This window comes from Convolutriloba macropyga, chromosome 6 (assembly GCF_964194025.1).
Source record: "Convolutriloba macropyga chromosome 6, txConMacr16.3, whole genome shotgun sequence".
NCBI lineage: Eukaryota > Metazoa > Xenacoelomorpha > Acoela > Convolutidae > Convolutriloba > Convolutriloba macropyga.
Window position 1 is genome coordinate 29701832 of NC_134473.1, and position 14233 is coordinate 29716064.

General features: G+C 35.6%; 1 protein-coding gene across 1 annotated transcript in view; it reads left to right on the forward strand.

Annotated features, from left to right (window-relative positions):
• The window catches only part of LOC142341285 (protein LMBR1L-like), a 43558-nt gene extending 29325 nt beyond the window's left edge, over positions 1-14233 (forward strand). The window contains exons 7-11 of the mRNA XM_075392203.1: positions 4145-4388; positions 4640-4851; positions 12585-12779; positions 13334-13583; positions 14003-14233. Of these exons, the coding sequence (XP_075248318.1) occupies positions 4145-4388; positions 4640-4851; positions 12585-12779; positions 13334-13583; positions 14003-14024 (923 nt within the window). The 3' untranslated portion in view covers positions 14025-14233. The remainder of the gene's footprint in view (positions 1-4144; positions 4389-4639; positions 4852-12584; positions 12780-13333; positions 13584-14002) is intronic.

Consider the following 14233-nt stretch of genomic DNA (forward strand, 5'->3'; position numbering starts at 1 on the left):
ATAGTCCATTTCTTTGGATTGTTCATCACGACAATTCCTGCTATCATTCGTTAGGTTTTTTCACACCGATAAACAGGTAAAGCTGGAAGAGGGCATTAAGCTTCAATGGAAGACCTCAGCTGGCTTTTAGATGTTAAATGTTCTGAAACTGCTGTAAGGCCCTAAATTCATGGTGAAAAGATTAGTTTTTTTTTTACTGTTTTTGAACCGTGAATACAGCAATTTTCTTATTGTTGTCTACTTTCTTTAATTTTTTTTAGTTTGGTTAAAGGTCGTTCATAATTTATGCGGCTATTGTGCTATGCAGAATATTTTACTATACTAATTTTTTTAGTTTATTTTGGTTGTTTATGACAGCTTAACACCAGAGTCAAAGCAATTTTCGTTTTTTTCAATTTTATTGCAGGTTTAAGTTTCCGCAAGATTCAATTTTATAGAGCAAGGAAATTTTTTAGGGCTTGTAAATGAGTTAATGTAATGTTTTTAACTACAAAATAGATTTTAATCTGGATCTCATCAATTTTTGCTAATTTCAAGTTTTTCAGGTTTTTTCTACATTTAGTGACCAATGAAACAGATTTCAGGCCTAAATTTAGGTTAATAAATGAATTTTCATGACCCAGATCAGTTTTTGAGGATAATTTTCCGGCGACTTTCTTATCAATTTTTGTTAATTATTTCGATTTTTTTCGAAACTTTGTTTTCTTGTTCTTTAATTTAAGGGGGAATATAACTTTGAAGCTTAACATTTTGTCAACAAATAGATGTTAGCATTACAAAACCTGCTTTGAAAGATTTTAAATAAGTTTTTAAGCACCTATTGTTGACTTAGAATTTTTTTGGATCAGTTTCCGCCCTCTATCTGGCTCATATATAATCCGAATGAAATTTACGTTTGTCTAAGTTGATAAAGGGTTTTGCAACGCATAATTACTGTTATGAGCAATTTGTGAGCTATATATTGTAGTAGTTTAAACAGAAACAGGCAAATTGATTCTAATTTCTCCTTTTTCCCCATTAGTTTTCGAAACATTTTGTCATGTTTTTTAGTTTTTCCAGCCTTAGGGGCCAGGGAACCTGCTCCTGATTTAATTATTGGTTACTTCATAGTTTCTAGTAGCAGTGGAATGGTTTTTATTACTTAAATATCAAGAATTTGAGCCATTCAGGTTTCAATTTCTGCCTTTGTCAGTTTTTCAGCCCTAGGGGCCAGGAATCGCCTAGGGTTTAATAATTGTTTGCTGCATAGTTTTCAGTGGCAATGGAATGGTTGTCAACTCTTTAAGATCACAAGTTTTAGTTTTATTTAAAAAGATGTAATTTTCATTTTCTGGAAATTATTGTTATTTTTCTGGTTTATCGCTTTTTATGGCCAGTGAAGCTTTCGATGGTCTTCAACTTAGTTTGCTGGATAGTTTTTGGAGTCAATGAAGAATTAATAACGCAAAAAGTTAATCAATTTTTTCAGTTCTTAAGTGTTTGCCATAATGCTCCGGTAAATCCGTCGTTTAATTAGTATATTTAATGGGATCAAGTTTGACGTTCTGGGTGAACGCTTCAAGTGTTTTAGCAATGGTAATATTTGTTTAATTAGATTTTTAATTTGTTCAATTTTCGGATCTATTCTGTTCCCCCCCAGTGTTTTTATGACCCCCAGTTACAATTTTTTATGTTTTTATATAGCACGTTACTATGTAAGAAAATAGGATGTGCGCCTGGGGGTCATAAAAAATATATGTTCACTAAGCTGGGGGGGGGGAAACAGAATAGATCCCAATTTTTTTTAGTTTCTCTAATCTTTTGAGACTGTTTCTCGTTTTGGCTTGCCTAGTTAATTCACATCAGCTGGTCAGATACAGTAGTTCTGAGTTTTCATTCAGTTCTTTAGATTGTATTTCAGGACCTCTACTGTTGTTTTTTTATTTCAACGAATAAAATTTTGTTTCGTTTTACATAATTTTGCCGCTTTTTCCACATCTCGCGTATATTCTTTTTGACTCTGAGCTAGTTTTAATTTTCGCTTTTTCTGCTCAAAGTTCTTTTAAAGTGCTTTCAATGCGCTCAGCGACGCAATCTAAATTGAACGGAGTCATAGAAATTGAAATGGAACATGAAACGGTATTAACCCAAAATGAAATGGAAGACTAAACGGTATAAACCCATAAAGCCCAATTTTATATGCCCGCTACTTAAACTTTGACCTTATAAATCTGTATTACCATCTCTAATGCTTGATCTAATTTATGATAGCCCCTGTATCCTTTCATTGAGTAACTGAAGTATGTCTAACAACGAATTGAAATGAAAATAGTTCGCACTTTAAAATCTTTTCCTTCATCAATCATTTTCTTCTATTCTTTTTTCCGTTCTTTCAATCCTAATCGAGGTGATGTGAATCAATGGACGCTCGTTGCGGGTTAATTTGCGGTTATGTTTTGGTTAAAATTTCTAGATTTCAAGTTGTTTGTTAGAAATTTCTAGATTTCCAGATGTCATGATTAATAACATTTATTTGTTTCTTAATGATTAGTTTCCATCGAGAGAACAGGTCGAACAGATATTAAAGAAATCAAATAATGAAAAAACGGAAATTTTTTCTAGTCTTGATTGTTCGCGATGCTTCACTCAACTTGAAACCTTAAGATCTCCGAATTTCTGCAGTTGACCATGAGTTATTAGTTGTCAGTTTTTTTTCAAATTTTCGGCTTCATACAAGAAGTCCATTGTTTTCTTATTTAGTGACGTTCTATTGTTTATAGGAGAGGCAGTTGCGCAATATTATATGCAGTTTGACGTCAAGGTTATTCAAGCTTACATAATAGATTCTGATTGGAAGCTGATTTTGTTCATTCCACTGAAATAAAAATTATTTCGTATTTACGCTTTGTAACCCCTCCCCGTTATTTTTTGTTTTCAATGTGGCTGTTTATTTTTGGTTATTTTATGAGCATCCATAAAAATAGCAGCAAAGGCAACCACTTGAGGAAAAAAAATATTTGTTCGTCGTCTTCAAGCTCCTTTTTCTGTAGTTTTAAAATGAGTTTGATGTTTGTGCTGTTTATATGGTTTTGTTTCGATTAACCACCCGGTTGAATGGAAATTCTTTAGGAATACTTTATATCTTCTCTAAAAACAGGTAAAAATGTTTCAGTTGTTTAGAAATTTTTTCCTCATTTTCTCAGTGTTCTATATGGCTATAATTAGAGGATTTAATTACATATTAGGAGTTTTTAACGTGTAGAACAGAAGAAAATAGTAAGTTGAGAGAAAAAGGAGCAAGATGTTAAGTTTCAACACTGCAACGTTCTTAACTTATTCTGAGATGACTTATGCTGGGTTTACATACGTTCTCGAATTGACTCAGAATATGTCCAAAAATTTTAATTTCAATTTTTTTTCATTTCGTCGCGTAAACGTTGAAAATTTGTTCTTTTTAATTAAATTGTACAAAATTGGAAGTTTTTGCAATATAGGACACATTAATTAAAATTAACTAGAAATAAACTCCGTGATCTTGAACTGGATCTTGATCTATAATGACATATTTAATGGCTCTTGAGTACATTTTAAGTGAGAAAAGAATGCATGAAAAAAAAACATTTGCTATTTTGTTTGTTATTTCTAGTGTGCAAAACTGACCGCTATAATTTGTTTGTATATACTGTCTGTTTGTTTAAGATAAATTTTCTTTGTGACTGATTGGTCGTATTGAACTTTAACTTTCTGAGAAGCTGTTTGTGTTGCAAAATAATTGACGAAGCATGTTGTTAAAGTTATATCAGATTAAGGTCTCTGTGTTATCAAGTTTTCATATTAAAGAAAGTCGTAATCAAGGTTGCTCAGGAAAAATTGTTTCAATTTGAGCTCATAAAACTGAACGTCAAATGAGATTTGCCTCTCAGATTAAAAAAAGATCTTGAGAAACTTCTGACATATGCTGGAAAATTCTGTGTACGCTTAGTGTCGCACTAGCCGTCTTGTTATTTTCAATTAAAGGTAAGATGAGCGGAAATTTGCAGTTTTTTAATATGCTGGTTTCATCCCTACTGGTTCAATATACTGGGGTGCGGGTAGGACTAGTTTAAGCGTTCAAGTTGGATATTTTCCGGTCGCCATGTTCTATATTTCAGACAATTTTTTTCAGTAGCTCAACTTCAGTCCGATCTTGCCGAAGTGACCTTAGAGGTTGACTCTCTGAACAAGAAGCTCTCAATTGCCTTTTGGAGACGCAATCTGGGATACCCGCTGATGTTGCTTCTACTCTTGACAGTGACATGCCTCTGTGTTTTCTTAGTTGGCATCAATACTGTGGCGCTGTTGTTTGGTCAGACTTCTCTGCCGTTTGTAGACAATGAGAGGGAAAATGCAATCAACAATGCTGTTAACAGGTGATTATTGAAGAGAATTTTAGTATTCGTTTTCTGAAGGTATAGTCTGGAAAATTATTATATACTTCCACTCCATTAATTAACCAATTCATTAAAAAGTCAACGTAGTGATCCCTAAAAGCCGTTCTTCAATTCGTTTGTAAATATAAGCATGATTGGATCTTCAAGCTTGGCCGGGATATTTAGTCTCTCAATCGGGTAGCTAAATTAATTCATGTTTTTCAAACAAGCGCTATGTCTGCCTCTTTCAGTTTGAGTTACGCCGCCAGTAGTTCATCACACAGTTCAGTGCCAGGATCAACTGCAAGTAACAGTGGAGGCGTAGCCAGTATGTTACACAAGAGTGCACTTGGTCTGTTTGGATGGCTGGCAGTTGTCATTGAGATCTCTCTCACTTTTTACTTCATGCTCGCATCTCTCATCGGTTTCTACAATTTGCCCTTCTTGAAAGCACTGCTTCCAGGTTAACATTTGCACTTATTAGATGCTTGGATTGCTCAATAGTTCTCAATTGAGAACAGCAATGTTATTAGTAGTACGGTTAGGTTACGTTTTCCTTTGCACGGTAGCCTTATGTGGAATGATACAACTTTCAATTTCGTAATTAAACGGGCCAATTTCACCTAATTGACAAACAGTACAAGAGGTCTATTCGATTTTTTGCTCCTGGCTAATCTGGGCTACGTTTATGCCGCTTTATATCTCTGCTCGACGAGAATTAATGACCTGAAGCGGCACATTTTCAATTCGCAAGAACGACCATTTTTAGAAGAGGTTTTAGTTTCTCAGATGTTATGTATCGCCAATTTACTGAAATTGGTGCTGAAATCGGTAAATAAGAGACATAGTGCAGAGTGTCGCGATGAATTGTTTGATTTCAGCTCAAAGCGCAAACTTATGCAATCAGCAGATTATATATTCTACTCTAATCATTATGAACTGGTACGATTCTGATTGAAAGACAGGGCTATAAAGTTGCCCAATAATTTAAATCAAAATGGTATGGTAAAACCTTGTGTCAACTATGTCAAAAGCCTTTACAAATTTCTATTATAATTTGAAAATTCTGTATTGCCCTTAAAGTCTTGTTCCCATGAAGTTCGTTTCTAAGCTTTGAGACAGCGCCTGATAAAATGGCAGACCCAAGCAGTGCTATATTTATCTCATATCCTCTTCTCATGTGGCAATGAGTTTTTGTTCAGAATTTTTTTCAGTGGGGTAATGCAATCTCCCTGATGAAATAGCGTCGCTGTTGTTGATCTGCATCCCCTGGTTTGGTGTAATTTGAAGCTGTCCGATCTTTATGCAACCTTATTTCATCTTCGTTTTGACACTCTACCTACTACGTTGTGCTGAGTTGTTTCAAATGTCTCCCTGATAGGTACAATATTTCCAGACGAATTTATACTAAGCGCGGTAATTTTTTTCTTTTTGTCCTGTCCCTTTTTTTCCGACCCCACCTTAGTTGTTGGAGGAACTATGATTAATTGCTCTCAAACGAACTTTGTAGCAATTATATTAGTCCTGTCGGTCTTTTTTATGCGATTTTTCGCTTGACCGATTTTTCGTCTGACGCTTTTGACTTTTCGTCCTCAAAAACGGGATAAACAGGTAGCGCCCAGCGGGCATTAAGTGCTCTTAGAGCCTTTCAGCTCTGTTTCACAGCTCAAACTGTTTTGGAGACTTATACTTATGGTGTGAAGTGCGGTTCTTAGAGGTTGAGACCCCGCGCTGTTGCCCCCCCCCCCGACCCAGTGTTGCCCCCGGTGCACCCCCCCCCCCCCCTTGGCTAGCTACTGACGAAGCCAACCGCTCGCCGGTCGTTTGAGAGCAATTCGCCCGACGTTAGTCGGTTGTTTAACTGTTTTTTGTTTGGACACTCGATATACTCATCGGAAAGAGTTTTGATAGTATCATCAGCAAAACTGTCACATCAAGCGTAGAATACAAAATGAAAAATATTTTGTTGAAATATTAGTTTTTTGAGGTTCAAGTTTTTTGTAGTTTTTGCTGCAATTTTCATGATTTTTGCTTAAAAAAATGTTCTATTTGTTAACAATGGTGTTATTGCTTTAACTACTAAAGATAAAGGAGGGTTTCTGAACTGTTTGATCTCAGTTGTCTGCTAAAATTTTGGTTAAATTTGAATATTCAGCCTTTTTAAATAGTAAATGTCACCAAATATGGTTCGTTAGGTCACTTTGTTCAAATTTGCCCGAGGTAAGGACCAAAGATTGGCTGATACAAAATTATAATACACAAGTTAGGGTTGTTTATATTTGGGCTTGCTAAGCGTCAAAGAAGTGAAATTTTCCGGCTTTTCCGTAATTAAAATTGATATTTATGCAAAGCGAATCATGTGTTATTGATAAGATTTCTTTTGCGAAAATGTATTGCGGTAAGATTTGGAGTACTTTTTGATAGCCGAGTGGTTAATACCTCCGTCGAGTTGACGGAATCGATCTCAGGAGGTTTGAGTTCAAAACCTTAAGATGGCTGATGTTTTCGCACCCATAAAGAAGTTTTAGGCTACAGCCCCTGAAATAAATTGCGCTTCGAGACCAATTTCCGACGTTAGTCGGTATATGTTGTGTTATTAATAATGCGTAGCAATAGCAAGGCTGTTTTGCTCTCATTGTGGAATTTTCTCGTTTTTCGAAAGAGAGGTATCATTCACGCTCAATTAAGGTCTATGTTTTGTTAAAGTTTTGCCTGTATTTCTTTTTTATAGACCTATAACTAAATCCTGTCAATTACTTGTCAAATGGCTTCCTAAAGAGATAAAGTTGATTCTTTCTTTTGCTTCCAGCTCATACCCCTTGTTGAAAACGAGGTGCCTCCTGGTTATAGCGTGATATACACTTAACCGTTTACCCTAGGTTATCAAAAACAGTGAGACGTGTATTCGCGTTGACGGATTTTTGGTCTTCCTTTCATCGTGAATCCTGTGCTAATCAGTTTGTTCACTTGACACTAGTTCTTCGGCATGATTTTGGCCTTTTTTACGATGGAGCAATAAATTTACAAATGTTTTTTGCGCTGAATGAAAATTTCAAAATCCCAACTCTAGTTGTACTAAAAGCTTTTGAATTTAGAAAATACGCATTTTTTCACAAAATATCTCAACAACAGCTTGATTCACTCCATTTATTTCTGGGTAAGAATCAATAGCGGGATAAGCAAAAGAAGAGCTTGGCTTCCATTAGAAACTTACCGTGTGTATTGTAATCCAATTGCACATACAACGATAATCGTAAATCAAAACTTGGATTTCGAGTTTCTCTTAACTATGTTAGCCTAATTGTTGTGATAAACTTATTAAATAGTCTCCACTGCACTCGGGAGGCTATTTTGTTCTTTTTCAGCCATCTGATTGAAAGTCCGGATTACATTAGATTACCTCTTATTCAGTAGTGGGTTTTAGAGGCCGGCACTGTATGTAATGGTATTTGTTATTGGAGCCAGTTCGCTAAAAATACATTGAACGGACTGTCATACCACGAAAAGAAACCTTTGTTGGGAAGTCATTACCACTAGGGTGGTCTAAGTTTCAACGTGAGAACTCCGGAGAGATCAAAATTACTTCAAAATCTTCTAAACGTTGGTGGTGCTCTGTGTGAGAAAAGTAATTTGGTGATTTGGAACGACGTAATTAATAACACAATTACCCCATTTAAGCAAACAAAAGCCGGTCATGTTCCTGAGCTAATTGACATTCTTTTGCAATATAAAGATCGCATTGCTGCTATTGTTTATATAAAACGAATTGGTGCTCCGCTCTGTCTGGAAGACCTTCGATCGACTGGAATTGTTGTCATTGGCGGCTTTAAACAGCTTATTTCGCATCGTAACTGGAAAAATCACAATCTGATCAACGAATTTTCAGAACTGCATCCTTGCTTTGTTGCTGAAGCAAGAATTTTATTTGTCCTGGGGAAAAATAGAGAAACTAGAGCTTTTTGGTCCACGGAAATTCTTTGCTAAAAGGCTCATTAGGGAAGCCACTCATAAGAAGCGACAGAAAGAGCGGCACAGAAAGCTTAAGTGAGTACTTTGGTTTTTCCGATAGACTTCTAGATCCTTTGTTGGCGGGGAGGCTTGAAGTTGGACTAACTTATTAATTGGGCTAACTGCTCTTTGATTTTTAAAAAAAAAACTATCCGGGACTGAGTATGGACTTGGATAATAGTCGAAACTCAGACTCTGACCTAGACTGCTTTGAAGTTGACTCTATTGTAGAGGAAGTGGAAGCCATAGAAGGCAATGATACTGCCTCGACCAAACATCTACTGAAAATGATGATTGAGGTGATTATAAAACAACATGATGAAATTGAATCTCTAACAAGTACACTATGCCTTCTCAAAGACGTGTTACAGATTAATCTAAATCCACCAAGCATTGCAACATGTCATCCACTTAATCAAAATCTGAATGCTCCGATCATCGTCGAATTCATTCATCAAGACAGGGATTTAGTTTGGAGACGAAGAACATGTTAGAAGGGGATATCTATTTCAATGGGACGGAAGGTTCAAATTGAGGAGTGCTTAGACCCGAGAGACCGGGAGATTAGGAGTGATGCAAAACAAATCGGACTACTTGCTTATACGAGACGACAAGATGTGTTTGTGTATAACCAGAATCATCCTAATGCAGATGCTATACAAGTAAAGAAAACTGTGGAGTTGAAGGATTATTTTGCTCTCAAAAATCCTTAGCAAGACTGTGTTCCAACGAAGCAGTTGACATATCACATCGAAATGCCGAAACAGTCGCCAACGCTGACAAGAAAACCATCAACCTTGTTGCCTCACAGTGCTAAGCGAAAACAATTTCAATTGTCTTCAGCTCTTCAACCAGAGGATGGAGCGTCCCTAGCGAATGATTTTGTTCAATCGCTAGTTTCTGCATTAGTTCAAGCAATAAAAGAAGCTAATAAACCAATTGAGAAATGTTCGACGTGATCACTAATGCGAATGATACAAATTGTAGTTTTTGGAGCTCCCGAATTTTTTAATGTTGTTATGGGGCATTTAAATGTGAGGTCCTTATTAAAGAACCTAGACAAATTGTAAGCAGTAATACTAGGTCTTAGTTTTCCGTCTGTTCTATGTTAAAGTGAAACTTGGTCATCTGAAAATGATGATCCAAAGTGTTTCTTATTTTACGGATACTCTCAGTATCTAATGAAATGTAGACCTTCAAGGGGGCGGCGGTGGGATGATTCAAGTGAGAAATGAATTGAGCATAATCAACGAAACTGAAACCTCTGTTGAGGAAGCTCTGTTTGCTGAAATTTCTAAAGCAGGAAAAAGGTTCAAAGTCCTAACTATCTTTAACAAACCTCGTAATAACAAAAAACTTTTTGTAGAGCTGCCAGATCAGTTCTTGGAAAAGCATCGATCAGTGGAAACTCCTTTTGTTGTCTGCGGAGATCTTAACATCAATATTCTAAAAGATAACCAGCTGATGAAGTTTCACAAATTGAAAGACTCGTACATACTTAACAACAGAGAGATAGTAAAACACGTGTCTGCTCTGTAAGGGCTAATTTTTTAATACCATTTACGTGCATGCTACGTGCAAGACTGGCTTCTTTCGAAGGAAAAAAACTCTGAGTACCATGATCAAATTTTCTCGCACAAATTTTCTTAATTTAACTGGAAATTGGAAAAAATTTACTTCTTAATGTAATTCCTTAACGTATGCGTTCATTTATGCTTACTGTAGTATCATAATTGAAGTTCTGAAGGGCAGAGTGTTGAGGACAATTTGTCCCGTTATCTGTCCCCTCCGAATCTTCATAGAATGATGTTCGTTAAAGTTTGTCTTTCTTTATTTTTTTACAGAAAGGTTCTGTCAGTAAATTCAAATCCCGACCGCGTGCCGAATTTTACCTTTTATTAGCAAAAAGATCTTGCTAAAAATGTTTGCAAATTTTCAGATTTTTTCAATTGAGATTGAGTTTTTAATAGCTGCCTTTATTTTGTCAACCAGCTTTTATTGCACTTCTATTTTTATTTCAATCCAAAGTGTTTTTTATGTCTTAGTGCGTTGTGTTTTTAAGATCTTTTGACCTTTTTCAAATTTTTCTTTACGTGCTGCCATTTGAGTTCTCTTTGAGTATTTCATCTCTTGAGCGATATTAATATGATACGTTTGTGTTCTAATTGAGCCTATTTTCAATAACTTTTATTCATCGATGGCCAGCTCATTTTTTTACTTCGACAATATTTCTTATCATATATTATTCTTGATTATATTAATTTTCCCTTTTTTATTGTGTTGTAACATCATGTCAGTATCATCGATGACAGACCTCAATATTTGCAAATGAGGCATGAATGAACTCAGGTAATCGTGCGAGTTCATTGCTTGTGGTTATTCATGTCTTTGACAATATTTGCTCTTAAAAATTTTTGATATTTTTTTGGTTTTTGTGAGTCCTATAGGTTGCTAATATTGATTAATTAATCGTTTTAATGGTTTCAGTTCAAATTTATTGCTTTCTATGACTTTCATACTAATTATCTCAAAGATATATTATCTAAGTTTTAAGTTCCGTGCGTGTTTCTTGTTCAGTTTGTTGCCCTATCTGTTAGTCTCATCAATGGCAGATCTCATTTGTTGGTAAGGATTCCCAAAGGTAAAATTCTGTTCGTTTCAGTTCCTTGATATAGAAATTTCTAAAAATTTCAATTTTTTTGCGCATTTTGAGTGTTATTAGTTTGTTTAATTTATTGCTGTCGTATTTGTTTTATCTCAATGTTGACAGGTGTCATCAGTGGAGATTTAGTTAATTGAAATAAAAGTGTCAATACGTCTCATTGCTTTCTATGACTTTTACACTACTTGTTTTCAAAAAGTAGCGAATTTTTGCGGAAATTAGTTGTTTTTTTGGTCATCTTGTCGTTTATTCTCATTGATGACAGGTTTTGTCAATCGGTAATGAGAAGTAAGAGAGTTATGGTTCGTTTTCGAAATGTTAATGAATTAATGAATCTTAATTTTTAGTTTTATTGTTCCTTTACCATGCATTAGAACTAATAATAGGTATTTTATATGCTGTGGTTAAGGATTTTGACATACAGTGATGAGATTCGCCTGCGTGGACGCCACTGACTTTGAATGATATTTTTGGTTTTTGCCAATTTCTTACGATACATAGAGTCAAAATTTTCATAAAATGTTGCTATTTTAGATTCTTAAAAAAATACGGAGAAAAATTGTTTTAATTGTTTTCAATTTTTTTTGTTTATGGCTTATCAAGGGTCTTGGTCTTTGTTGACCGTCAGAGTTTGATGTTGCTGTAAAAATCTTAATGGTCAGGCCATTAGTTAATTCAATTCTTTGAATTTTAATTCAGGACTTCCCTTGTAATGTTTTGTACTTCATTTTGCCGCTTTTTCGACATTTTACATGAGATCTTCTTGACTTTTTAGTCTAGTTTTTAGTTTTATTCTCCGATTATTTTTCTCAAAGTGCTTTTAAACAGTTGTTGCTCAGCAAAGCATTATAAGATGAACGCAGTCATAAAAAACCGAAATAAAAAATAGAAACGCGATAAACCCGTAAAGCCCTATTTTAGATGCCTGATACCTAAACTTTTGTTCTTATAAGTCTAAGTTATCATATCTAATGCTTGTTGGTGCTGATATTACTCCCTGTATCCTCTCATTAAGGAACTGGAGTATGTCTAACTACGAAATGAAATAAAAGAGTTCGCACGTTAAAATCGTCTTTGTGCAAAAATCATTTCACTTTTCTGTTTTTCAATCCCAATGAGGGTATGGGAATCAACGGCGGATATTTTCCGGCAATTTGCGAGGTTTGTTTATTTGAGGAAAGTTAAAAAATGGAAAGTAAACATTTCTTGACATTTTCCTGACTGAAATTGGTATCTTTAATTGGAGTTGTTTAATTTGCCATTGGGTCATCGATTGAGGTTTGCATCTCCTCTTAAATTCAAAATTTAAGACAGCTAGCGAATAGAATTTAGTGTTTCAAAATTGGCCGTTGGTGTAGTTTTGTTTCGGAGATTCATATGGCTTAAATCAAAATATGGAACCGCTGAAAGTTGCAACTGGATAAATCAATGTACACTGTAATAATCATGTAGCTGTAATAAATGTTTTTAATTTGCCTTAATTTACCTCACTTTTTGGCACCCAATACATAAATGGTGTTTTGTAGTGTACAAGGACACAGCCCTACACATTCTGATAATCAACTGTGTATTCATTCTGATTGTGGGAAGTGCACTGCCTCTGGTGATGCGCACTCTAGGACTCAGTAACCTGGACTTGATCGGAAGCTTCGGCAGACTCAAGTGGCTCAACAATCTCTATCTGGTGCTCTTCTACAATCTCCTCTTTGCTTCTTTCACGGGTACGTCAGATTCTTGACATGAGTTGGATCAATGGTTTATGTCATAATTCATCCAATTGATGTCAGTTCTCATTTATTTGGCTGTTTGCTATAGAAAGAACAATAGTAGAACCACGCTGTTGTAAAATGCCGTGACATTTTCTGTCTCGAATCCATTCAGATTCCCTTAAAATTTTTTAAGGAAGAGTTTGAATGATTATCGGAGTGAAGACAATTTTATAGTTTCTGAGCAAACTAATCAATATATCGATTTGTTCGCGTTCTTATGGCATTCTCCGAGAGTTTTCGTTCTTGTTTTTCTGCCTTCTTGACGAGCTATATTCTACCAATTGATGATCTTCGGTGATATTTGCCTATTATTTTAGTTATAGTTTATAGTTTTTCCACGATATTGCTTATTGGAGGATGTATGCAGGCAGAACTTTTTGGGAATCAATTTGTTTCATTTCAGCATGGTAGGGTATTTTATGCAAACCGCTTTCGTAACTTGGTTGTTTGCTTCTGAACTACCTTCTTGGAAGCTGTAAATCTTTCCAACCTCTAACATGCTTTAGTTTGGTGTCTAACACGAACATTCACGGCAGCGGTACGCGAGGAGCTCTACATGAGGTATCTTTTGCTCAAGTGCCAATTCACTGCCTTCTACCAGAAGTACACGACGACCACAACCCCAACATCCGATCATCACTCTTCACTCCAACATTCCAGTAGGACCAATAATGATGGTAGCCACCTCGTATCATGCTCACTTCACACCTGGCATCTCTTGAAGAGTACTCTCTCTTCAGTTACGGCTAGAAAGAGGTTAAGGTCATTCTCAATACTAATATAAGCAAATAAATCATTGTTCCAGTACGTACATTTACGTCATGGTTTTTGTTGCTTGAAATGTTTGTCGCTGGACCACAAGTTATATTTTCAATGTTACAACTGGCAATGTCAAAGATAACGTAATAAATATAATCGCCATAACCATTAGAAAAAGACAATCCCATATACCGTCGTGATCAAAACGTTCTGTTTCTAGAGGCAATAGAAACAAGTTGGTTTGTTTTGCTCTGATAATGGCTTACATAGTCTGAAGAGGTGGCGATAACCATTTCCGTGAATGTATTTAAATATACTCGTTCCTTGAATTGGTGTAAAGTTATCCATGAGGGCACTTCCATCCGAGGCGAAAAACCTTTCTGAAAAAAAGTCAACTGGGTTTTTGTATATTTTAGAGCACTGGCAACTGATGGCTAAGAAGTTTGACTAGTCCATTCGTGCTCTAGCTCCATTCATCCAACCTTCACAGCTATATCACTAAGATACGATTTTGCCATTTAGACAGAAATGCCACGATGACGCCCTAGTGAAAGCTTGGAGTTGATCTAGAGTGTAAAAAAATGAAAATCGCCTTGAAGATGTCCATGTATCTTAGTGGATTCTATTGTAGTTTTTGAGTGTATGTA